At 44.7% G+C, this 25549-nt stretch overlaps 1 protein-coding gene across 3 annotated transcripts in view; it reads right to left on the bottom strand.

Annotated features, from left to right (window-relative positions):
* The window catches only part of PRKG1 (protein kinase cGMP-dependent 1), a 295495-nt gene that overhangs the window by 90980 nt on the left and 178966 nt on the right, over positions 1-25549 (bottom strand). For all 3 annotated transcript variants that reach the window (XM_085064468.1, XM_085064466.1, XM_085064469.1), the window contains exon 4: positions 14544-14649. In XM_085064468.1, coding sequence (XP_084920594.1) covers positions 14544-14649 — 106 coding nt within the window. The remainder of the gene's footprint in view (positions 1-14543; positions 14650-25549) is intronic.

The raw sequence follows: 25549 nt of genomic DNA, 5'->3' as shown, positions 1-25549 counted from the left end.
TGGAAGGGACCTTACAGCTCATCCCATTCCACCCCTGCCATGTTCAGGGACACCTTCCACTATCCCAGGCTGCTCCAAGCCCTGCCCAACCTGGCCTTGCAGACTGAAAGTTCAACTGCAACCCGTAAGGTAGAAAACAGATCTTTCTGGAGTGACCTCATGGTGTGTGTCAAAAGAGATCCTTAACACTGATCAATGCTTCGAAGGCGTGCTGAGTGTAAATAAGGGACAAGCGGCATTTGCATGCACTGTGTGTTGTGTCCCTTTCCTCCAAACTGGGTATTTACAACATCTCCGAGACCAACTGAAGGCAGGAGTCTTGTCCCTAAGAGATCTGTGCTGCACTTGACAGCAAATTGTCATAATCATCTCTTTTTCACAGAGCCGCTGACACCCTTTCCCAGCACAGCCCCGTTTGCTGCCAAATGCTGCATCCTCCTTTTACCACCCCATTAAATGAACGTATTGCAGAGATCACCATCATTTTCTGCCTCCAGAATTACATGGATACAGAGAAAGAGAAGCTGTAAATGTTTGTAAAAACATCTAAATCACCAGCATTTCACATTCTCCCAGGCAACTTCTCCAAACCATCTCAATATCTACCTTTTTTGTTGTTAACTACTACAAGAAGGATTAAAACCCCTAGATATCCTGCCCAACACATTCCTAGACAGGGAGTTAGCAAGGGTGACCCTGTGGTTGGCAGCATTACCAACGATGATTTAATCCCAGAGTTTACACTGCTGTTGACTCTCCCTTTACATCTTGGAGTCCCAAATTTCCTAATGCACAGCAAAGCCTCTGCAGCTGGAAATGAATTAAGGCTTGAGGATCTTGGAGAGGCCTGGATTGTATTGGAGAAATAATCAAATAAAGGCTGACAGATTCCACACACGGCTCGAAAATCCAATTGTTTATGAAAACATAATCTTGGGAATATTCGAGACAGGCAAGCAGCATAATGGGCAATAAAAACCCCAAAATAAACAAAAAAGAAACCCCTGTGCTGGGAAGTCAATTGCAATAATTCCATACAATTCTGTTCTGCTGCTGTCAAACCTTCTTGGCTTCCTCTCCCAGGCTGGTGATCCCAAATCCAACCCTCAGTTCTTGGTCTTACCCCCAGGCTCATCCCAGTCCTGCCTTCCTCTCCCAGCACAGCCCATCTGGGGCTGGTGATCCCAAAACAGATCCTGATTTTTGATCCTACTGGCTCATCCCAGCCCTGTGGGGAGCATGACACCCAAGCTTCCAACTGGAGCATGATCCATGAGGGGAAAGTGCAACACAGTCCAGGTCCAAGCAGTTTGGAAAAGAGGAGGAACCTTCTGGTCAGTGGTCAGCAGTGAGACCAAGTGGCCATGGATCAGCTGATCCATGGAGCAGTCCCTCTCCTGCCACTGGAATGGAGACTCCTGGGGAATTTTGCTTTGGATCTAACACACATTGGATCTGTCCCTACTGGAATCCCAACAGATGTTTCATTTTGCTCTCTCCAGCACGTCCCTATTTTCCATTCTTTTCTCCACTGCAATGGGAAAGCTTCACTAAATCCCACCAATTAGTTTAATTAATTGCTGCTCAACAGATGACAAAAGGTCAGCACGTGCAGGGATGCCTCTGTATCCCAGGGAGGAAATTCCACAGCACCCTGCTCTGTCATTCCCTCAGCCCATGGTTCAACTTCCAAACCTTTTCCACTTGTCCTGTTCCAAAAGTGCTGAAGACAATACTGAAACTGCACTGATTGGGAATATTTGTTGGCTCCCTGGCTGATATTTGGACAGAGAAATACTAAAAGGCAGGACAGAATTCCAGGATTTCTGTGGAAGACGTGAAGAAATCAGAAGGGAAACCTGACCCCAAATTAGCCCATGAATAGGTCAGGGAAGGGGAAAGGACAGGGAAGATGGACCCAAAAGGAATGAAGCCAGTTTTGGTGCTGAAGTCTTGCCCTGAGCCCTGTAATCCAGGATATCCTGCCCTGCCCCTTTTCCCACAGCAGCATCCAGGAGTCTGGTTATTCCCAAAGCCCATCCTCATCCAACTGTGGCTCCACCACCCCACCAGAAATGATTTTTATCTATAATTTATGCCAGTCAGCTTTATTTTATTTCATTTTTCCACAGAAAGAAGCTCATCACGACATGATCATGGCTGGCTGGCAGATTTTATTTTCTCTGTACTTTGATTTATGCAAGGCCACATTTCATCTTGATTAAAGCCACCACTCAATGTGTTTAGGAGGAAACACTTCAGATTAAAATCTGACTCATTGACAGGTATCAAAATACAGTTAAAAGGAGCCAGCAACAGGTGTTGAAAGCACTTCCCATAAATCCATGTCTGGTTCCTGTCATTCCAGATTTACTGATGATCATTTCACACGTTTGCAGATGACTCAGTTTACCCCTCTGGGGTGATTAATGTCTAACAAAATGCCCTTTAATGACCCACACGTGTTCAACAACTCAAGTTTGGGCCAGGCACAGAGAGCAGGGCAGCCACACCAGGGTAAGCACATAGGGATTGATTTAAAACACAGCAGTCAGGTTGTGCCCAGTAACATCCCCCCAAAATCCCATGAAGTGTCCTTGGAATAGCACATTTGTCACTTAGGATGGATTCAGAGGGATTATTACCAGCATGAGAGGAAGATCAGATGGCAAAGATCATCTCCCAGGTGAAGGAAGGCAAGGTCCAGTGAATTTAGAAATGCCATAAACTGAGCTTTCTCTCTCATCTCCCCATTTCCAGCAATAAGGAAAGGACTGGAACAGCATCACGTGGGGCAGAGCTCTGTCCATAGGGGAGCCAAGGACACAAGGCTGGATATTTTCTTACCAAGAGGTGCTTTTTCCTTTCTCCAGTCAAAACTCAGTGGGGGTTGTAGTGGAGCTCAGAGGCTCAGGGACACAATCCCTTATCCACTGCCCTCAGTTCCAGGAGATTCTCAGGGAGACAGTGCTGGGAACACTTTGTGAAGGATGGGGATTTATTGAAGCATCAGTTTAACCTGGAAACTAAAACCACAGGGGAAGAGAAGGTCCTGGATTGCTGGCGTCGTTTGGAAGGGTAAATCCCCTTAGCCTGGATGGGTAAATCCAGGTTTCCTCAGAGGATCCAGGAGCTGCTGAGCATCTCCCATCCCCACAGCTGCAGAGGAGCAGAGGCTGTGTTGGACAGGGCATCTGCTCCCCCCAGATCTCTCTGGGTGCTGGGATCAGCTCCACCTCAGCTGTTTTAAAGCAGGGTTTGGAGCAGATGATCCTGCAAACCTGAACCACTCCCTTATTCCATGCCCTGGAAGCAAATGCTGGTCCCTCCTGCCTTTACCTCCTCTGGACAAGTACTTACACTTTATTTCCTTGTTTCCAGTGGCAAGACATTGTTTTCTTTTCAACACCACCCTTTATCTCCCCACAGAGCGTTACAAATCCCGTGCCTATGGATGGGTGTGCCTGCACACTCACATCCCAATTTGCTTTGGATTTTACCTGCCTGGTTTTCCAGCCGTTTGGAGTTTCTTGTTAAACCAGGATCTCACTGATTCCTGGTGAGCTCTGGCCAGCTGCTTCTGCTCACCCTGCTTGTCAGCAGCTTAACAGAACGGTGATTCGCGGCAGGTCAGCTGGAATTTGCTCAATTATTAACAACTTAAGGATTTTTGACCATCCCTCTGAGGCCACTTCAGCCTAAGCCTGATTTGTCTTCATCTCCAGCTCAATTCAACAGCACAAATCCTGCAAGTTCCTTGAGCTCCTGTTCAGTGCACGGAGTGCCCTTTCCTGACTTCCCCTACCCTTTAAAACACAGATTTCTAATTGCATTCTGAGCTGCTGGGGCACCCGGTGAGTTTGTCTTCATTGAGCTGCAGAAACTCTTCATCCCCTTCCAGAAGTAATTATGCCGCTTTATCAGTGTCTACACAAAGCTTAAATTATTCCTCCTAATATGCATTAACTTGTATTTTTTGGAGTGACAAAAACTGGCCCACTGAAGTCACTCCAGTGGTTACTGTCCCCCTTAGTTTGCAGCAATCCACGAGATGTATTTATTGGCAAGTCACTTGTGTGGTATTTGCAGACACAGTACATAATTGAATTTAAAATGCATTCCTGATGCTCGTAAAAGCAATAAAAATGTCACCCTCTGCCTGCACATTAAAAATTCATCCCATGCAAGGAGAGGACAAATGCATAAAATGATCATTATGATGTGCAAATGGACTCAGTGCAGGAAAACCAGACTGGTTTTTGTCTGCACATTTGTGCTCTGCCTGGACATAAAAACATTAAGAGATCAGAGCACAAATGGCACCATTTAGGGAACTTTGAAAGGTGCTGAAGAGAAAATGCTCCTATTAGGAACATGACTAAGGCTACATTAGCTCACGTCAAAAATGGGATTTGTACCATTATTAACAACAACGTGGGTCCTGTGTGAAAGCAGAATTAATTCCCTGAAATAAAAACAAACCAAAACCACCATTCCATGGTGGTGATCCTGCCCAGGTAGCCAAATTACCCACGTGACTCCTTTTCTGAGGAGCCTTTATGCCAGAGGGGAAACTGTGAGCGTTTTAAACCTCTTCCCACTCAGGACAGAAATTCCACACCTATTTATGGCTCAGAAACTCATCCCTGACTTTGCTGTGCACAGGTGTCCTTGGAAAACCTGGCCAAGGGAGCTGCTGTTCTTGTCCTTTACCTTCTAAAGGCTTCCCAGTGCCAGAGGGCAGGGATGGATGGGATCTTGGGAAGGAATTGTTCCCTGGCAGGGTGGGCAGGCCCTGGCACAGGGTGCCCAGAGAAGCTGTGGCTGCCCCTGGATCCCTGGCAGTGTCCAAGGCAGGTTGGACATTGGGGCTTGGAGCAGCCTGGGACAGTGGAAGGTGTCCCTGCCCATGGCAGGGGGTGGAAATAGGTATTTTTAAGGTCCCTTCCAACTAAATTAATTCTGGGATTCTATGATTCTATAAAAATCCACTTTTTTTTCTGGCCTTGTCATTGACACCTGTGGTACCACAGTGCTTTTTCCCCTCCTCTTCCATTTTTATCTCAGCTAAAGAACTTTCATCGCACTCTGCCCAACTCTTACTTTCTGTCTGCTCAGCACTAGTAACTTTACCAGGTCATTAAGCACATTGTGAGTCATTAACTCCTCTCCAGACTCCTGGGAGGCTTCTCCAAATTGAGTCCAGAAGCAGAAATTAAAATCCATCTTTTGCTCTCACGGATTAGTTCTTCACAGGAGGAAAATGTAACAGATTCCTCCTCCTCCCACCTCAGAATTATTGACTTTGGTTACCACAGTGCTGGGGTCTAGCCCTGGTCATGGAATATGAAATCCATGGAATGGTTTGGGTTGGAAGGGACCTTCAAGCCCATCCAGTGCCACCCCTGCCATGGCAGGGACATTTTCCACTGTCCCAGGCTGCTCCAAGCCCCAGTGTCCAACCTGGCCTTGGACACTGCCAGGGATTCCAGCCATTCCACCCGAGCAGAAGGTTTAGGTCATCGGCTCAAGAGAGAGAAAAGAACTTGATCTTGAGCTTCCACCCACAAATCCCCTTTGCTTGGACTCAAAACAGACAGAAAAAAAGAGCAGAGCTCCAGTCCTCTCCACTTTGGTGAAGGTTCCTCCACTCCCTCCCATTTTTCACTTCAGTCAGAAGTTCCCAGAGGAGCCACATTCTCTATTTTCCTCAAATCAGCAAGAATTTAACACTTTCCATTCAATAAAGGGGAAAATGCCAATGATTAAAAGCCTTTCCCTTTTGCTGGTCTTCTTGCTCCTGAAGCAAACTCCTCCTGCCCCAGGCACGGTGGCTCTGAGCAGTGAGAGAGAATTTTCTGTGACATGAGAGTCACTGTGAGTTAGGGGCACAAAAGAGTAGATAATCAATTGACCACTTTTCTCATCTGTGGCCATTTAGGGATCAAGTCAATTCATATGCACACAAAGCATCATTTCTAATTTTCAAGCATAGAAACAAGAACTTATCCAATTTGTAGATATTCCAAGCAAATCCACGTGGAAAACTGTGGAAAACTACTACCCAAGAGTAGTTTTGCAATGACCAAACTGCATGAGTGTTGTAATAAATAATGAAACAAATATTCCTGGGTTTTCTGAGCTGCTCTTGATGAGTGTTAATTAAAATATGGGTTGGTTTTGGTTTGGAGATGACAGCTTTTGGATGAAACAATCTACCACCTTGGGACTCATTTTAAATGCTTGTTTAAACCGAATTTCTTGGTTTACTTGCCAGATTAGCCATTGATGAGCTCACCAAGCTGCAAGCATGAGAAACAAATAATTCCAAGACAGCAACACACAGGATATAAATTGTATAGACATCAACCCACTGCACTAATCCCACATTTACACATCCTCCAGCCTGCACATTCTGCAGAGAAACAACCTAAACACAACCTAAATACAGGACTATCTCGTTTCCTCATGAATCATCGCTGCTATCCCGTGAATGGAATGAAATATTGTCCCAATATTCCCCTAACACCTCGCACTGCATCCAAACAGCAAAGCAGCAGCTTTTCCTGAGCTGGGGCTTCATCTCCAGTGCAGACTTTTTTATCTCCAGGAGAAGCCACAGCATCATTTGGTAATGTCAAGGCCAAAATTAGCTCCCAATTCCCTGCCAAAGAGCAGCCAAAGGGGTGTCCTCACACACGGCCCAGAGGTCAGCCCAGCACAGGGATGGAGTTAATGAGCTTTTAGCTTGGAACTGTGCCAGGAGCTCTACTTAATTTGGTCTTTAGACTCTCACACACTTCCCAGTGCAAATGTGCTCCTGAGTCCTGTGCTGCAACCAGGTGGCTCCAAAGATTGTTGCTGTCCTTCCTCTCGATTTTGGGGTATTTCGGGTCTGTATGTGGGACATGATTGGGCTGCACTCAGCAACTGTTTCACCCAGACAAAGATTAAAATCCTCTGTCAGAAGGGTCTGGATGAATTCATACTTTTCACACTCCCTCTGCAGGGGAAGCAATAATTCACTTCATTTCAAAGCTCCTCAGAGCCAGGCCTGTGCTGTTTTGGTTTTGCCTGCACACACCTAGGCTTGGGCACGTCTCCCTTCCCAAAGGATCCATCAGCAAAACAGTATCACACCATCCTCATTCCAACACACACATCTCAAGGGCTCTGTGTTTATTAAGAGTTAACTGAAGTGACAGCTCATCAGGCTCCTGATGAAATCTTTGTTCTCACTGAAATAGGTTTTTCACGACGCTTCATCATAATAAAATAAAAAATAAAACTATTTCAGGGACAAGTGGCACATCAATTTCCATTTTTCCATCGGATTGCTGCTCACCCCCAGCTGGGTTAGCTGGGCCCAAGTTCTCCTCTCTTCCCCAGCCATGGCAATTGAATTTCCACCCATGTTTGAGGGCAGGCAATCCATTTTAGAGCTGTGTGTCTGAATCTCCCTTTCGAACAGAGCCTGAAGTCTGTCTTTAGCCACCACCACGTTACTGCACTCTCTGGGAATTGGTGCCAGGAGAAAGCAGCCATGGCAAAGTCAAGTCTGAAGTTTTGCATGTGCAAAATGCTGGGTCTTTCCATTAGAAACCCATTTAGGAAACCCCAAAGAGCTTCACAGCCAACTGAAACATCAATGAATCTTTCATGAAAAAAGGAGGACTCCAAGTTAATGCACTGCTAAGTACTTATGGAGACTGCAATTCATCCTGAGGAATCCAGCACCCAAAGAGATAGAATTCCTCATTTCTAAGATATTCTGTCAATGACTTATTCAGCCCCAAAGCTGCATTTTCCATCAAATTCATGCTTTGCTTGGCACTGCAGATTTGCAGGCAAACTCCAGAGTTTTCATTGGGCTCCAAAGGCACTTTGGAGACAGAGTTTTCAAACAGGGAGCCTGAGACATCCTCCTCATAATTATAGGCTTATAATTAGGCTGAGCTCAAACTTTTCCACCAGCTGTGCAGGAACAGGCCCTTTTTCCATGACTTTCTCTCCCTAACATTCCACGGATTTTAACATATTTTCCTTTGGAATTCTTCTCTTGAAATATTATTCAGGAGACCTCAGCTGGTTTTCCAGTTACCAACTCAAGGCAATGAACAGTTTTGCAAGGAGGAGAAATCCCAGCAAACATCACCCAAAGCCATCTCTGACCCTGGCAGACCCAACACTGCCATAGGAGCACTTCTCTTCCATGGACTCCCATGGTTAATAAGATGCAGTCAAGGACACTGCAGGGAAATTCAGCCATTTCTTCTTAGAAGAGAGGGAAAAACAAGATACAGGAGCTAAATTTCAACCTGTAACCTGCCAGGAAATGCTTAGGTTATCTGAAAAATACTCATAGTTATAAACTATCAAATATTATAAATGATAAGGAAATGATTATTTGAAAAATAATACTACTGATAAAGACAATAATCCTCTTATCACACAAGAGCTGATGTGATTATGAGCCAGACAAAAGGAAATGAGCTTTGGAAGCCTCCAGCTGCCTTTTTACCACTACAGGAAGAGTTCCTCTCTTGGCCTGCTCAAAAAGCAAAATGTTTTCAAGCAAACTCGTGGCCCTGCTGAAATGCTTCTCCTTTGAGGAGACTGTCAGCTGCTTTGGGAGGGATGTGTTTGTTATCTGAGCATGGGAATGGACACAAGAATAGGCCCTGTCTGGGTGACAGCTGGCTGGGGAGGGGGATAAATGGCTTTTTGTGACAAATGTCAGGCACGAGGACGAGCTCTGAAATATCTGGGATTATCAAAAGGCTGCATGCCATCCAAGGGCTCCCAAAACAGCTCTCGAGCCCACGAGGAAGGAGAGTTTAATGGGGAAACTTCAGAAAGAATGTTAAGGAACAGACCTGGATCTCCAAATCACGTTGATCATGCCTGAGGTGAGCATCCCTTGCTGAGACTGAGAGATTCAGGTGCAATAAATCCTGAATCTTAATCTTAAACCTGTGCTTTTGCTTTTGCTTGATTTCCAACCCACTGCTGAATGATTTATAATCCAACACTGATCACTGAGAAGGAGCTGAAGGTCCTTCAACTCTGCAGGCACCCTGGTGACACCCTGAGGGATGTTGAGTGTGGGAATGAGAAGAGCATGACAGTCTGGGAATATCCATGGCCTAATGGAGAGGGGACAACATCAAACCACTCAATAGTTCTCAACAGTTTCAGGATCCAGTAATAAATTAAGGAGTAAAACCTGTTGTATTCCACCTCCAGACGTTTCCTCCTTTGCAATTCCCCACAGTCCATCATTTTTAGTACCTGAATACCAAGCATGGCTGCTCCTCTCTCCTCTGCTGCAGCACAGGGGTGAACAACTCCCTGAGCAGCCTCTAGAGCTGACAGGTCCCAGCCCCAGAGAGTCTCACCAACTTCAGCAAAATAACACCCAAACAAGCCTTGTCCCATTATTTTGGGCTGAGGGAAACCTGAAGGAAGCCAAGCAGGGTGGAGCTGCAGATCCTGACTCAGAGATCACACCACCTGTATTTCAAGTCGCACCAGAATATGATCAAAATATTTAATAATTGCATCTACTGTAATACTGGCAGTAAAAAACCCAATCTTTCCCTCCAATCCCTCCCACCACTCCAATCCTCACTGCATTTTAGCAAGTGAGGGAAAGCAATCCCCTTGCTATGCACAGCCACCAGTATTCCAATCCCAGATGATAATTCAGAAAGGATGAATGGCTTCAAACAAACCCTAACACCCTAATAAATCTCCAGTTGTGCCTAATGTTCTGCACTGAGCTGTGAAGAGCTGGATTTCCGTGCTGCAGCAAACACAAACATCTGAAGTCCTGTCACAGCTCTGGAGCTCAGAATTCCACTGTCCTCCTGGGCCACAAGCCAGGACTGGGCTTGACTTAATGCAAAATTCCTGACAAGAGGCATTTTCTTTCCCTGAACAGGCAGGATGTGGGATGAAACCAGCCCTGGAGGCTCTGCAGCACCATTGGGATGACAAAAGCTTGGATTCTGGGCCTGTTTGCATCAGGATAATACCATGGAACACTTGGTTTACCAGTGATTCCACCCCGTTGATCCATCTGTACCTGAGATCACACCCTGCAGGTGTTGAAAAGTCAAATGAGATTCTCATTGTGGGGAGAAATAAGGAGTGATGGCAAAAAAAAAAAAAAGTGACGTTCATCCTTTAAAAAAAAAAAAATTGGAAATCAAAAATAGCAAGGTAAAAATAAATGTAGTTGTTTTGAAAGGGATGGAGACTGCAAAGCTCCCTGGGCAGCCCCTGCCAAGGCCTGAGCACCCTTTCCATGCAGAAATTCCTGCTGATGTCCAAGCTGACCCATTTGTCGATTCTATGAATCAGCAACATTAAAATGAGGTATTGACTTATTCCAGTGTATATTAACAAACATTTCAAATCCAGCTGGCACCAAAGTGGAAGGAATTAATCCTCCCCTTCCATCATGCTCTGAATCAACAGGTACCTGACACTCCTGCCTTCTTTTCCCTTCTGCCCCCTTTCCCTGAGGTGCATTGTCTCCAAGAAGGATTTTCCTGAGGTTAAAACACGTGTGGCCAACACAAACCCACTATTCCTGAGCAAGAGCTGCCCCAGCCCCTTCCCATCCATTCCCAGCATCCCAGGGGGTCACAGAGCCTCAACTGTGGCTGCTGAAACAATTCATCACAAAAAGCATCTCCAGACACACCTGACCCTGGCCTTCTCCACGAGACACGAGAGACAATTTTTCCTGTTAAGGGGCAGACAGGAATGGCCAAGTTGATCCCGTGGAGCATCATTTCAGTTCTGCTCCAGCGCCTGCCTGTGCACTGTGGAGCAGCAAAGCCAGTTCCTCCCACTCAGCAGCTTCCCTGGGATGCCCTCAATCCTGGATTTCAGATCACGTGCTCAAAACCCAAACACACCAGGCATGCAAGAGGTGGGGCCATTTCCAGAGCTTTTTTCCATGCAGGGAGAGTGAAATCCCACAAAAACCTGGATGGCAGGCTGGGTTCACACTTTAAGGGTGAGCCCAGGAGGTGCAAGGATGTCCAGAGAGATCCCCACTGTCTGCAGCTTCTCCCATCATCAGGCCCCCTTGGAATCCTTTCCATGCCTGCCCAAGGAATTGTTTCATTCATGGGATTCAAGCTTGTTTAAGTGGGGACTTCCTCCCAGCACCCAGCCCTAAAGCTCCATCCTGCCTCCAAGGAGACACCAAACATCCCTCACCAGCTCTCCTGACACCAAACATCCCTCAGCAGCTCTCCTGACACCAAACATCCCTCACCAGTTCTCCTGACACCAAACATCCCTCACCAGCTCTCCTGACACCCAACATCCCTCACCAGCTCTCCTGGCTGCTTCCAGGGCCCTGGATGAACTGGAATTTACACCATGGACCAGAACCTGTGGCCTCTTTTAACTGAAGGAAGCTTTTTTCATTTGGGAAGCCTTTTTTATGGAAGAAAAAAAAATGCAATATTTACTCATTCAAGGCATTCTGGTCTTCAAAACTTGGTGATCTAGCCTTGTCACAGCACAAGGCTTTTCCCCATCTTTTACTTTTGGCCATCTCCCCTGGCCAAATGTATTTAATCAATAGTTGTTTCCTTAACTGAAATATTCTGATTTTAATGGAATTGAATGGTTTTCAGGGCTGACTTGAGAAAGAAATCACTGTGAGGCTGTATCAATGAGTATTGCAGTGAGAGGTAGAGTGGATTCTAGCACATGTGTGACCTCACTGCACTTGTGGAAGTACAAATATACTCAATTACACACAAAAAGCACAATTTGGGGTAAAAACTACAGCTAAATTCAACAAAACCCCCCCGTACCATCAGGAGTTACTAAACCTACAGCACAAAATCACATTTCACTTTTCACTGCTGGCTGCCCTATGATCTAATATTGATTTATTCCCATAATGAGCTACCAAAAATCTGCGTTTCAAAGGGAATCACTATGATTTGCCTTGCAGAGTAGACACAGGGATCAAAAACCAGCCTGGTTTTCTAGCCCCTCCTCAGATCAGGTGCTGCCAGGGAATTAGGGCAGCTTTTGATCCCGTCAAAGATCACCTGATGACTTTGGGAAGGGAGCTATGGGCTGGTTCCTCAGAAAAATTAGGGGAAAGAGGATATTCACTTGCTGCTTGGGATAACGCCATAGTTAGAATGACTTTTTAGACCAGTATCAGCAGGAAATAATCCTGTCCAACTCCACTGACTTTTCTGTGGGCAGCCACCATTTAAACCTTTATTTTTATCCCATTTATTTCTTAATAAGAGCATTTGTATTCATGCATTAGCATAAGAAAGAAAAAAAGCCTCACCCCCCCCCAAAAAAAAGCAAAGAATGAAGTCAACAACTGAAATGCTCCTTCTTGTCAGGATTTAACTTGTTTTTCCTTAGAAACATTTTGAAGGAAAGCATCTTTAAAAATCAGCATTTCATGCAGCAAATGGGATTTTAAAATGAGAATTTAATGTGCCAAATGGGATCTAAAAATGAGCATTTAATGTTCCATAAGGGATTGACACTGAGTTTGAGACAGCTAAAGATGCCCAGAGCCCAAGTGGAAGACCCAATGGGAAATAACATTTTTTAAGGACCTTCCTACAGGTGCTCCAACTGGAAGAAATCCTTTTCCTAAATTCATAAACTTTAAGATTAAAAAAAAAAAATTATTTGCTTGCCTTAAGCCTTTCTAATGAGCCACAGCTTGTGTTCAAGCAGCTCAGCCACTGCAAGGAAACGCTCCTTGCTTTCCTCCTTACATTATTTGCTTTAAAATTAAAGCTGGGCAGGCTCTGCAGGACCTGAATCCAAATTAATCTTGACAATCTTCTGGAAAATCTCTATTAAAGCTCCGAGTTTAAAAGCTGAATGTGAGCACAGGGCCTGCTCCAGCAGTTGCCACCCCAGAGCTGATCCCACACTCACTCCTGCTTTTGTTGGAAGGCTTGTTGATGCTGGAATTGATGGGGGTTAAACCCTTCAAATAAAGCACCAGGTTCTGTTTCCTCTCCTGAGCTGCTTTGTTGATAATCATCCATGGAGAATCCTGGAAAAAGCTTGGCTTTGATGGCCACACTTTGCAGAAAATCTCCATGGAGCTCCTATCCCTCTCCAGGGAAACCCTGCTTGATGAACTCAGAGGGCTTTTCCAACCGAAAAGATCCTATGGATCATGTAGATGTTACTTTTTATATACATATTTATATTATGTATTGTATATAACATACATTTTAAACAGCACCTATTCATATAAACTAATATTTTATCAATAATGGCATTGTTAACACTTACTATTATTATTATTATTATTATTATTATTATTATTATTATTTCCTTTTCCCTGAGCCCCTTTTTTCTCCAATACTAACTGTAACAAGCCTGGTGTAATGTCTGAGTAATGTGTGAGTAGCACTGGGATAGCTGAAAGCATCCCAGGAACCTGGGTCTTTCCTTTCCCTACAAGTTGGTGACATTTCCTTCCCTTTGGGATCATTTTGGTGATGTGAAACACAAGCTGTTCCTCACTCCTGTGGCACTGGATTTCATGGAACCACGGACTGGTTTGGGTTGGAAGGGACCTTAAATCCCACCCAGTGCCACCCCTGCCATGGGCAGGGACACCTTCCACTGTCCCAGGCTGCTCCAAGCCCCAGTGTCCAACCTGGCCTTGGACACTGCCAGGGATCCAGGGGCAGCCACAGCTTCTCTGGGAATTCCATCCCAGCCCCTCACCACTCTCCCAGCCAGGAATTCCTTCCCAATATCCCATCCAAATCTCCCCTTTTCCCACCTGAAGCCATTCCCTGTGTCCTGTCCCTCCATCCCTTGTCCCCAGTCCCTCTCCAGCTCTCTTGGAGCTCCTTTAGGCCCTGGAAGGGCTCTGAGCTCTCTCTGGAGCTTCTCCTCTCCAGGTGAACATTCTCAGCTCTCTAAATGCCAGGGATTATTCATTACTGATTCTCTCTAAGGCTTCATTCTCTGAAGGAGCTGCAGGAACTTTTGAGAGAGCCAGATCCAAGAATTGAAAACTTGGCTTTCTCTTGCTCTTTATGTCTTTGTTACTCATCCAGCCTGCATTTCACAGCAACCTGAAGCTTTTCTTCTCTAGAAACTCCCATTTTACTTCCAGAAGCATGAGAACACACTCTGAATGGATCTGATCAAGTTTAAACCCCAGAATTTTCCCCCGGAAGGGTGTTATTTTAATGAAAATGGGTCTTTTCTGACACAAGGCACACTTTGAATGACTCACATTGAAGCTTTTCTCTCACCCCTTGGCTCTGGGACTCTTTGCAAATGAATAACTCACAACAGGAATGAAACTCCCCCTCCTCTCAGGAGGATGGGCAAACAGCACATAAAAATCATCAGAATTATAATCATAATAATTAAAACCAAAAGAGATGAGAAGGAAACATATCAAATACTGCACTCACAAAAAAAAAAAAAAAAAAAAAAAGAGGCAAGAGAGGACGGCAGTTTCATGGGGTTTTTGGATAAATAAACAAGTGCCATACCTTTTTAAAAATTCCATATACTCAGTATGCTTGATGAGGCCAGTCCTCATCATTATTGTTTGAAAACATTGCCGATCAATAGCCCAAAGTTTCACATTTACGAGAGCTGGAAAAAACAAGACAAGGGGAAAATGTGATTAGCAAAAAATGTCCAAATTCCTGTTGTGAACTGCAGAGGAAAATGATGTCATTGATGAGAAAGCATGGAAATGGGGAACACTGCAAACTGGGAAACTCAGCTGCTGGACAACAGACTAAGCATGCACTGAAAGGGTTGGGAAAATCCAGTTTTAGGTGGAGAGATGGCCTGAAAGCAGCTGTGAGATGAGGAGGAATCAAGGGAGGCTGAAGGTGAGCAAGGATTTGGGGTCAGTTCATTGTAACCAAAGAGATTTTGGGACATTCTTAGTGCATTATCCAGCAAAATCCACTGAGGTTTCATCCTACTCCCAAATAAGGCAACAAATTCCTCCTTGGCCTCAAGGAAATTCCCAGACCCAAGCCCTGTTCCACCCTGGTAATGAAACACCTCCCAGCTGGGGAGGTTCTGATTCCTTCTTTTCTGGCTTCAGTTTGCAGGTCCCTGCTGAATTCCAAGACCTCTGAGTTACACAGCAAACATCACATCCCAAACGCCAGAGGCAAAATTCCATGGTAAAAACAGGGAAAACCAGGGCATAAAGTAGAGACTAGAACCCCAAAAGGTCCAGTTTTCATCTCAGCTTAGACATTTGGATTAGCCATAAATGCTTGAGTATATACAGTTTATAACAGAGCTCCTCCTTAGAGAAGCAGTTTGATTAAAACTATTCCCAAGACCTCTACACTTGTATTAATTTCTTTTTTTCCAGAGAGTAAATGCATTCAATTCCGTCCCCATGCCCCCATTTGATTACAGGAAACAGCACGGAGCAAACAGACTTTCAGCAAAATATTTACAAATATTCTCACTGATAAAAATCCATTAAATGAATGTGCTGTGATTTGCTGGTCCTTCAGCTCCCAAACCTCCTCCTTAATGAGGTTTTATCCCAAACTGCATTTGCAGGATGGAAAACTTTCAAAGGGCAAATTAGAATATTTCTTCTTGAGCGGCATGGCAGATCATCCTTTAGAGCCTCTTCTCGTTTTCAACACAGAAACTTCTCTCTCAGAGAAGCATTTTTAGTTTTATAATCAAAGTGACACCTCCAGGGATGGGGACTCCAAACCCCCCTGGGCATAAATAGATATTTAATATGTAATGCACATACCACTGTTTATAATTTTACAGCCATAACACATGATTATATCCTATACATTCCAATAAATCCATCCATACACCCCCTAACTATGCACAGCAGCCCCCCCAGGGTCCATGCAGCTCAGGATCTGAGCAAGTGCAGACAATCCACTTCTGTATTAATTAGAACCACTATCACACTTCCCATTGCCATTTCTCCTCCCTTAATGATAAACAGATGCTTTACTAAAGGCTAATCAGGGCAGAGATTGAAATGTCAGCAGGACCCTCACAATCAGCAGGAGCATCATCTCCTGTCGTGCTGAAGAAACAGGAGGAGTTCAGTGGGATTTGATGCTGTTAAAGACTTCAAAGTTAGATATTTAGGAGTGCCCTGAGATGAAAAATCCGTCTTTGGGATTTGTCCCACAAATTCAACATCCACTGGGAATTAGAACAGACAGAGACACAGAGATTTCCTGCTCCATCCCTCTCCACACAGCCTGTGTTGGGTGCTGGGGGTAAAAGATCCTGGCTGCAGGAGGCACAACCATAAGGGAATGTGATAAATGAAATGATGGAAGCAGATGTGCCTGCAACAGGAGTTTCCTTACTCAGTCCTCTAAAACACCATCCTGCAATCAAAGCTACTCCACTGCAGCAGCGGCACAATGAAAGTTTAGTGCCACTTTTACACTTTTTCCCAGTCCAATATGCCAAATACACATACCAGCTGGGGTTCTGGTTGATCTTTGGGACAGCACAGAACAGAATCACTGCTCGTCCAAAAGCCACCAGGATTTTGGACAGGGATGCCCAAGACTGGGATTTCTATATGGCTGCAGCTCTAGGACCTCTCCAGGCAAGGGTATTGGGCACTGCAGGATATTTGAGCTGCACCATAAACCAACAGATTGATGTAAATTATGATTTCTGATGATTCATGGCAGATTTCTGCAGTGGTTCAAGGGTTGAAGACAAAGTGAGAAACAGGGAAGAGCTGAGGCAGAAGAATCAGGATTTCCTGGGTCAGAGCTGGATGGGGTGGAGATGTCATCATTAAAGTTTAAATTTGAAATGCTTGCCATGGTTAAACCCTAATTTCTGATTCAAGCTGCCTGAAATGATCTAAATCAATGATTTCAGTAAATGAGTCAAACCCCTCTCTCCATCAACATCCCTGATTAAAGCAAATTAAAAAACTCAATAAACAATGTCAAACTTCTTTTCCAAAAAGAAGCTTTTCCAAACTTTTCTTCCTATTCATTTACCTGGGAAGCCATGAAAATCTATCCCAATTGCAAGGGGTGACCAGAGCCTTCTCTTCTCCAGGCTGAACAGCCCTAAATCCCTAAATAATAGGGATTATTCATTATTGAACCTCTCCAGGCCTTAATTCTCTAAAGTTTCTGTATTTCCACCACATCTCCAGCCTGTGGAAGGACCAAGTTTGGGCTGTTTTGCTTCTGTTCTTCTTGTGAGCCCAGTGGCTGAAAATCATCAAGTTTAGGGTCAGAGCTGAGCTACTCCTTTCCCTCCATCACGTGCAAACACAGTGAAATAAGGAGGGAAATGCAAAGTTTTAAGTGAGAATATTTACAGAAGAGCAACATTAATACCGTTTATGTTTTTTAATATGAATTTTTTTTGTTAGATAGGTGGGCAAGTCCTTAATATTCAAAAATCCTTGAAATGAGAGCAGCCAGCAGGGGCATTATTTCCAAAATTAAATGCAATATTCATAGGGCCCTGCATTCTTTGAGCATCTTCCCAAGTTTTTGTGTGCTCACTGAAGCCTCTCCAAGTTTTTTCAAGGATCACCAGGCGAATCATCCTCAGCCCAAGTGCTGCTGGCAGCGTTATCAGACCTGAAAATTATTATTCCCTTGCACCCCAAACTGGAATTCATCAGCTCACTTTGGCTTTCAGGCTATTTCATTCCAATAACTGTTTGTTTATCTGCCCTCAGGCACAGAAACAGCAGCAACTTTGTGTCCTCAGGGCCTTTTCTGGGCAGACAATCCCTCAAATTTCTGCTCCTATTTACCCATCCTCCCAGCCTGGGTTGGGCTTTGCAGGGAATATTGTGGAAATTACCATGGGGGAAAACACAGCCATTTCCAGCTATTTCTGTTCCCTCCTGGTTTAAGTAAGAAATGATGATGAAAAGCACATTTAACTGAACAGGAGGAGCACATGGAATTGTTTTAACCAAACACACCAGGGATCATGAAGGAGGCTCCAGCAGACTCCAGGATACAGCATGGAGTGATGGAGAGGGGATGCAGCCAATGCCTGGAGCAGAAATAAATTCCTTTCTTCCCAAATGTTTCTGTTCCAAGTTTCGGATAACAACAGCACTGGGACAAGGATGACTCTACCCTGATATCCCATTTTCCAGAAGGTCCCTTCCCGTTATTCCCCAGGGAGATTTGTCACTATGGAAGGAGTAATTTAGATTTGATGGAGGATAAATGCAGAGAGAGAGAAAAACTCCCACTGCCAGAGGGTGGAGTTAGATGGGATTTGGGGAAGGAATTGTTCCCTGGCAGGGTGGGCAGGCCCTGGCACAGGATGCCCAGAGAAGCTGCCCCTGGATCCCTGGAATATTTTGGCTGCTGCTCAATGCCTGACCTCAGAGGTAACAAATAAGAAATCCAGGTTTTGTGAGGAGGAAAGGAAGCAGGAAGGACCTGTGACCTCCAGGGAGCTCTGCTTTCACCCCAATCCATTCCAGAGACCCTGAGATCCCAAGGAAGTTGGTCAGATTTGCTCGGGAATGAGATGTGCCTGGATCAGATTGGATATGACCAAGGAAAGAAGCAGAAGGAAACTGGTATTATCAAACTCTGCTCTTGAACAAAACCACCTGGAGTATTAAATATAAATGAATATAACTATAACTATAACTAAACTATAACTATAAATATAAATAAATATAAATATAAGTACTAAAAAGGCACCTGAAATTATGAAATTGAAAAGTATTAAACAGTTCTGACATCATCTATCAGCCAGTGCTAAGAACAGTCATCTGGAGCAGATCCTATGGAGGATCCTAGGATTTTTCTTGGGGTAATCCAGCCTCCTACCCCAACATTTCACAGAAGACTCCTGATGAATTATTCAGGAATAACCTCACCCTGGGTCATTTGATCAGTTGAAGGCCCTGATGTTTCCCCAGCATCTATTTTTCTCCAGCATCATTCCCAATCTTTGCTGTCTGCCCCAAATCTCTCCATCCTCTTCTGCAGCCTCGTAACTCCTCAGCCTTGATGAGAAGTGCTGGCAAGGATTAATTAAGGAAGTCCTTAATGACATCAGGTGTTTTCCTTGGAATTTCAAACTGCTTGTACTACAAACCCTGCTAATGATCTGTCCTGATTTGCTCTTTTCAAACTGTGATTTTACAGAACCTTTACCCTGTCCCCCTCCTCTTCCTCCTGGTTGTACAAATGGAGTTCTGCTCTCCTCACACTCCCACAACACAGAGCTTTCCCCAGGTTTTTAATTAACCCTTGTATGAGCACAAGCTCCCAAACTACTTCAGAAATTGTATTCACTCCAGTCCTGAACACTGAAAATTGAAATAATTCAGGAAGAACAAGCCACAAAAATACTCCCAAATCCTGTCTGCAGTGTGATGGAGAGTGATGTGGTGAGGGGAGATGAAAGCCAAAAAGGCTCTCAGGCAGGTCAGAAGTCTCGAATTAAAGAACTTCTTTAGTTCACTGGATGCAAGAGGGGGTGAGGAAAAATGTTTTCAATTATTTGGGGAAGGAAAAGAGGGAAACAACACAAATCTCTCCTGAAAGGTAGAGATCCAGCCTGGGACAAATCAGCTCACTGGCATGCCAGGATCATGGAAACAGTATCAGGAAAGAGGAATGAGGAAAGTTATAATTTCATATTGAAAAGAGACCACGAATCAGTTCTAGTTTGTTGCCTCCAGGAGCCCCAATCCCAAAGAAAATTAATATTCCCAATTAAAGGAGGGATCTTAACAGCTCTGCAACAGATCTTGACACCAAGAGATCTAAAATATGCACTTCACCCTCATCCACTGATTTCTTCTTAAGGGACAACATCACCCAGGCCCAGGAAATTCCCAGCTCTGAGTTCTCAAGAAAGGGTTTGGAAGGAAAACACTTTTTTAAAGAGCTGTTCACATGCAGCAAAATTTATGATAAATTCTCCAAAGTAACAAACCATTGTTTTACTGCTTTTTTTTCCCTTCATCTCCAGGTGCTATGGGACTGTTTAGCTACAGAATGGCCAACTTCCCATAAAGCTCACTGGAGCAGGGAGAGCAGCAGGAAGCCAGGTGGAAATCCATTTTCCCAGCCAGACACTCTCATTTACAATTCTGCACCACGGGATGCTTTAATTCATGAGTAACAACCATGAGAACGAGGAAAGTGCCACAAATACCTGCACTGGGTGCAAATAATTGACCTGGGACACCTCTCCAGCATGATGGATTTATGGATTGAAAAGCCTGATTGAAGTGGCACTTGGAAGAGAGGAGTGGAAGGAGAAAGGAGAAAGGAGGAGAAAGGAGAAGGAGAAGGAGAAGGAGAAGGAGAAGGAGAAGGAGAAGGAGAAGGAGAAGGAGAAGGAGAAGGAGAAGGAGAAGGAGAAGGAGAAGGAAGAGCAGAATTAGAAGCAGCAGCAGCAGCAGAAGAAGAAGAAGAAGAAGAAGAAGAAGAAGAAGAAGAAGAAGAAGAAGAAGAAGAAGAAGCAGAACAGAAGAGGCAGAAGAAGAAGCAGAAGCAGCAGAAGAAGAGACACAAGGAGCAGGAGCAGAAAAAGCTGCTGAAACAGAACAAGAAGTGATAGAAGAAGCAGAAAGAGAAGAGGCAGAAGAGGCAGAAACAAGAGCAGCAGGAAGAGCAGAAGTAGGATTAGCAGACGCAGCAGCAAAAAAAGCAGCAGAAGCAGCAGAAAAAGAAGAACACAGATACAGAAAAGCAAATGCAGAAAAGCAAATGCAGAAGAAAAAGCAGAAGCAGCAGAAGAAGAGGCAGCATCAGAAAAAAAAACAGAAATAGAAGTGGAACAAGAAGAAGAAGAAGAGCAGAAAAAGCAGAAGCAGGAGAAGCAGAAACAGCAGCAGAGCAGCAGGAGATGCAGAAGCAGCAGCAGCAGTAGCAGAAGAAGAAAAAGAAGCAGCAGAAGGAGCAGCAGAAGCAGCAGGAGATGCAGAAGCAGCAGCAGCAGAAGCAGAAGAAGAAAAGAAGAAGCAGAAGCAGCAGCAGAGGAAGCAGAAGAAGTGCAGTTTGTTTTCCTTACACAACCAGTCCCAAACATGCCAGTGCTAATCCCAAACCTGGGAAGATGTGACAACTACTTTTAGAGCTGCTTTGTAGCTTTTACAGAGGGGCTCTGCCAAGTTCTTTAAACTTCCTTTATAGTTCAGCCGTGTGGCTTGAATTCATTCTGCTGCTGAATCTCTGAGCTGCTCCCTGGGCTTTGGATGGGACAAAATTAAAATGTACTCTGAAATGACGGCCCCAAAACTGCTAAAATAGCCAAAAAGACAAAACTGCAACTGTCTGGGTGTAAAGCAACAGGAAGAATCTCTTTTTACAGGATGTTATGAGCAGAATGACTCTGCTGAGCAAAAGGACATGCAGAGAAATGAGGAGTTTTGGACTGAATAATATGAAATAAAGGAGTGAAATAAATTATTCTGGAGCTGTAAGACTGGTGAAGCTGAACCCCACAATCTCCTCCACAGAAACAACAGAAAGAAAATGGAAATCATCACAACACTGAGATATTTGCACATCCCTATGAGAAGAGCAGAGCCAGGGACAACTCCTTGTCCCTTGTCCAAAAGGCTCCAGGGCTGGGGCTCCCCTTCTCCAACTGGGATTTGGTTTCACCAGGAAAAAGACACTGACGAGAAGGGACAGAGGGAAAAGCCACCAACCCTTCAGAGGCTGCAAGGAAAATAATCTCACAACAAAGCCATGGCATGTTGTAAGCCCAACTACTCAAATTCTTAACACAAAACAGAACTAATCCATTGCTGCCACCTGCAAACAAAGCTAAACTTCCAGCTTTGAGCTGGAATCCCAATATTTTGAGAAATACTGAGCAGTTAAACTGGGGCTTGGCAGCACACTGGGACATGAAGCAGCTCAAAACCCCAATCCTGCTGTTTATGGGCAGGAAAAGCAACAAAAGACAAATATCAGGAATTTCTCTACAGGGGGAAAGGGGAATATCAAGAAATTGGGGCAACATTTGCTGCAGTGGTTTTTTTGTCTTGCAATATTCCCGAGGCTGGGAAAACAGGAGCAGCTCCAGGGCACACAGAATTTCCAATTCCTCTTTTTGCCTGATTTGTTTCCTCTGGGAGATGAATTCCCCCCATAATGTTGGGGTGGGCTCACTCCCTGTTCCACGGCAGCACAGGGAGGTTTCCACCTTCATTTCCACAACATATCCAAAGGCTGCCAGAGCTCCAGGAGTGCTCAGGCAGCACTGCCAGGGATGCACAGGGTGGGGTTGGTGGGGTGTCTGTGCAGGGCCAGGAGCTGAGCAGTGATCCCAGTGGGTTCCTTCCCACTCCCACTGCAGATCCCATCAGCTGCCTGGAAGAGGGGATCCCAATGCTTCCCTCAGAGGGAGGAGCACTTTGGGAAAAGGAAAAATCCCAACCCCTTGTCCTGAGCCCCCAAAACTTGCTCCTCAAACCAGCCCACCCCAGTGCAGGGGGAGGCTGGATTCCTCTGGCTGGCAGAGTCTTTAATGGGATTCACCAGGAGCTGTTTTTCCAAGCCATTAAATCCATAATACAAACAGAAATAACACCGTGCATTCCATCAGGGAAGCTTGTGGGGTTTCAATAAATGCTGGGAGGGACAGCTGGAATAAAAACATTCCCCATGCATTTATAGGAGTTGTTCAGGGGCATAAAGCTACTCTGGCTGTTGATTAATATATATATCAACTAAAATTCCCTTCCTGATATGCAGAAGCATCATTCCATCATTCCAGATGGTTGTGACTTGGATGGAAAACGCTGTGAACTGAACACTGACTGTGGTAGTTGGTGTCTCAGCTGGAATGCTCAGAAATCACAGTGAAAATGGAATATTGAGGAGCTTTTTTCCTCCCTATAATAACATTTATTAATTACTTTCAATGTCTGCAGTCCCCAGCCAGCAGCCAGTTTCCACAATCCACCCAACACTTGCTGTTGCATCCCAAAGGCAGCAGTGAATGTGGCTAAAACTCACTGAAATCTGCTTTCCCTGGAAAGTTTGCTCATGGATTTCAGAGGGAATTACATGCCAGTGCTGCTGTTCAGGAGCTCTTTTATTTTTTGAGAGCCAGCAGTGAGCTCAGCTGTTGGGGAAGAACAGACATGAGAGACTGAGCTAACAAGTGGGGAGGTTTAAACTACGGATTAAAGTGGGATTTGGTTGATTGCAGTTGGGAAGGAGCAGGGAGAAGAGAGGTGGCACTCACAGGGAAATCCAACTTAGATAAACCTTGGGATCATTTGATGCAAATTTAGATAAATCAGGGGAAACTAAGGCAAGTCTGGGATGGGCAGAGGTAGGAGAGGCTGTGGCAGATGGGATCCCAGAATCCCAGGATGGTTTGGACTGGAAAGGACATTAGACCACATCCAGTGCCACCCCTGCCACGGGCAGGGACACCTCCCACTGTCCCAGGCTGAGGTGGAGGATGCTCAGCCCCAACCCTGATGATCCCAGTCTTTCCTGGATTAAGATAATCTCCAGCCTTTCCAACACCATTTTTCCTGCTGGAAATGCTGCTCCAAGCAAACATAACCACAATTTCCAGCTAATACGGAAGGATTTTAATCTATTGCCATGTCTGTGGTTAATATCCTGAGTATTATTTGTAGGGTGTGTCCAGGGGATTGATTTCATGATTAAAAATGCTGCTGCTCAGCTTTTTTTCTAAAGGCAGAAGTTACAGGTCTCAAGAGTGAACCCTAAAATTCCATGAGTTAGTTTTGAACTCTATGGGATTTCAGGCAGAGGAGCCCAAGAGCACATGAGATTTAAGATGGCACCAAAACTGGGCAATAATTTAATAGATTGGAATTAGGGAAAAACTTAAATTCAGAAAAATTGTCTCTCCTTCCAGGCCCTGGTCTGGTTTTATCCAAAGTGTGGGGTTAATGATGAGATTTCCTCAGGTCTGGCAGGAGCCATGCACCAATTTAAAATACCTGACATTTCCAACCCCATCCCAACCTCACTCCCAGCTAAGAAACATTGAGTTCAAGCACCTCTAAATTGGATCTATGAAGTATTCAAGGTAATTCCTGTCATATTTGGGATCTATAAATCCAATTCTGTTCCTTCTGAGTGCATTTTACCCGAGGAGTGAGGTCAGAGCCGTGAGGATGTGGCACATCTGGGAAATGCAACAGCAGCAGCAGGAATTCTCCACCCAGCTCCTATCCCTGCCTGGACAGGCATTCCACCAGACCAGGTTGCTCAGAGCCCATCCAACCTGGCTTTGAAGCAGAAATTGATATTTTATTTATATGCCCATCTCGTTATACATGTATATATGTACATGAAGAAAGCATGGATATATTTCCATGAAATCCTGGCATTCTGAGCGTGGCAGCACAGCCCAGGGCTCATCTCCTCCTCCAGGAATTGTGCTTTTCCTGCTAAGGCAGACCCACCAATTCCAATAATCACCTTAATTCTGCATTTCCCTGATTTTATTAACTTAACTGGGACCTGTAATCCAATTGCAGCACAGACTCCTTTAAATCAGAGCACGGGCTCTGCCTCTGTCCTGAAATATCCATGACAAATCCGTGCTGGATCCCTCAGGCAGCCCTTCCACACCTCAGGGCTGAGGGCTCAAACCTCAACCCAGCACACCAACAGATATCATTTATTATAAAATAATAACAAAAAAAAAAAATTAAAGATCAACAACACAGGGCTCCTTGTTTTAAAGGAGAAATTCGTGTTCAACAGCCAATTAAATCAGGAAATAGAAAGTAATTAATTTTTTATGCTTTGCCCTTTTCTGCAGGTGAAGGTATGACCAAACTTATGAATGAATTTTTACACCTTGTTAAATATAAATATATTGTATTTTTCAGTCAGTCTCGCCATTTGCTCTACTCCTGTGTCTGTATTTCAATTCTGTTTAGAAGTTTTTTTAATGATTATCTACAGATGATGCCAAAATCCTTCCCTCATTCCTTCCTGATGATCTGATTTCAATGCCAAGGCTCTCACTGGTCCCAGCTTCAAAGAACAGCTCCCACTGGGCTGGAAATCCTGTCAGAGTGACTCCAAAATTCCCTCAAGCAAAATTCTCAGGATTCCCCTTTTCCTGCCTCCGAATAATGAAGGATTTTGTCCATCCCTGTCCCCTTCCTGGGACTTGCACAGATCACAAAGAGATTTTTCAGCACCCTCTGAGTATCAATTCCCAGGCCTTCCATAATCACAAAAACATCTGGTTTTCTCCCCACACCTCATCCAAGGAATGCCCATCCCAGATCTCCTGATTTTCCTCGGCTTCAAAAGGAGTCCAAACTGATCCTTCCTCACCCTGTTTGTGCTGCCATCAAACAGCTCCATTTTCCTCTCCCTGTGCCTTCAGGACACCCCACCAAGCTGGCATTTCCTAATCCCAGCCTGTTTTCCAGGCCAGCAGCTCCATCTCTCCAGCCCTGCCTGCGTTATCCCAGATTAGTCCTCACTCACTGATTGTTCTCTCTGTGTCTCTGGAGCCCACAGGGTTTGGAAAACACAAAAAA

The sequence above is a fragment of the Lichenostomus cassidix genome, chromosome 6 (assembly GCF_008360975.1).
Source record: "Lichenostomus cassidix isolate B80296 chromosome 6, HeHo_3.0, whole genome shotgun sequence".
Classification (NCBI taxonomy): domain Eukaryota; kingdom Metazoa; phylum Chordata; class Aves; order Passeriformes; family Meliphagidae; genus Lichenostomus; species Lichenostomus cassidix.
The sequence above is the reverse complement of the archived record's forward strand: the minus strand, read 5'-3'. Positions and strand labels throughout refer to the sequence as shown.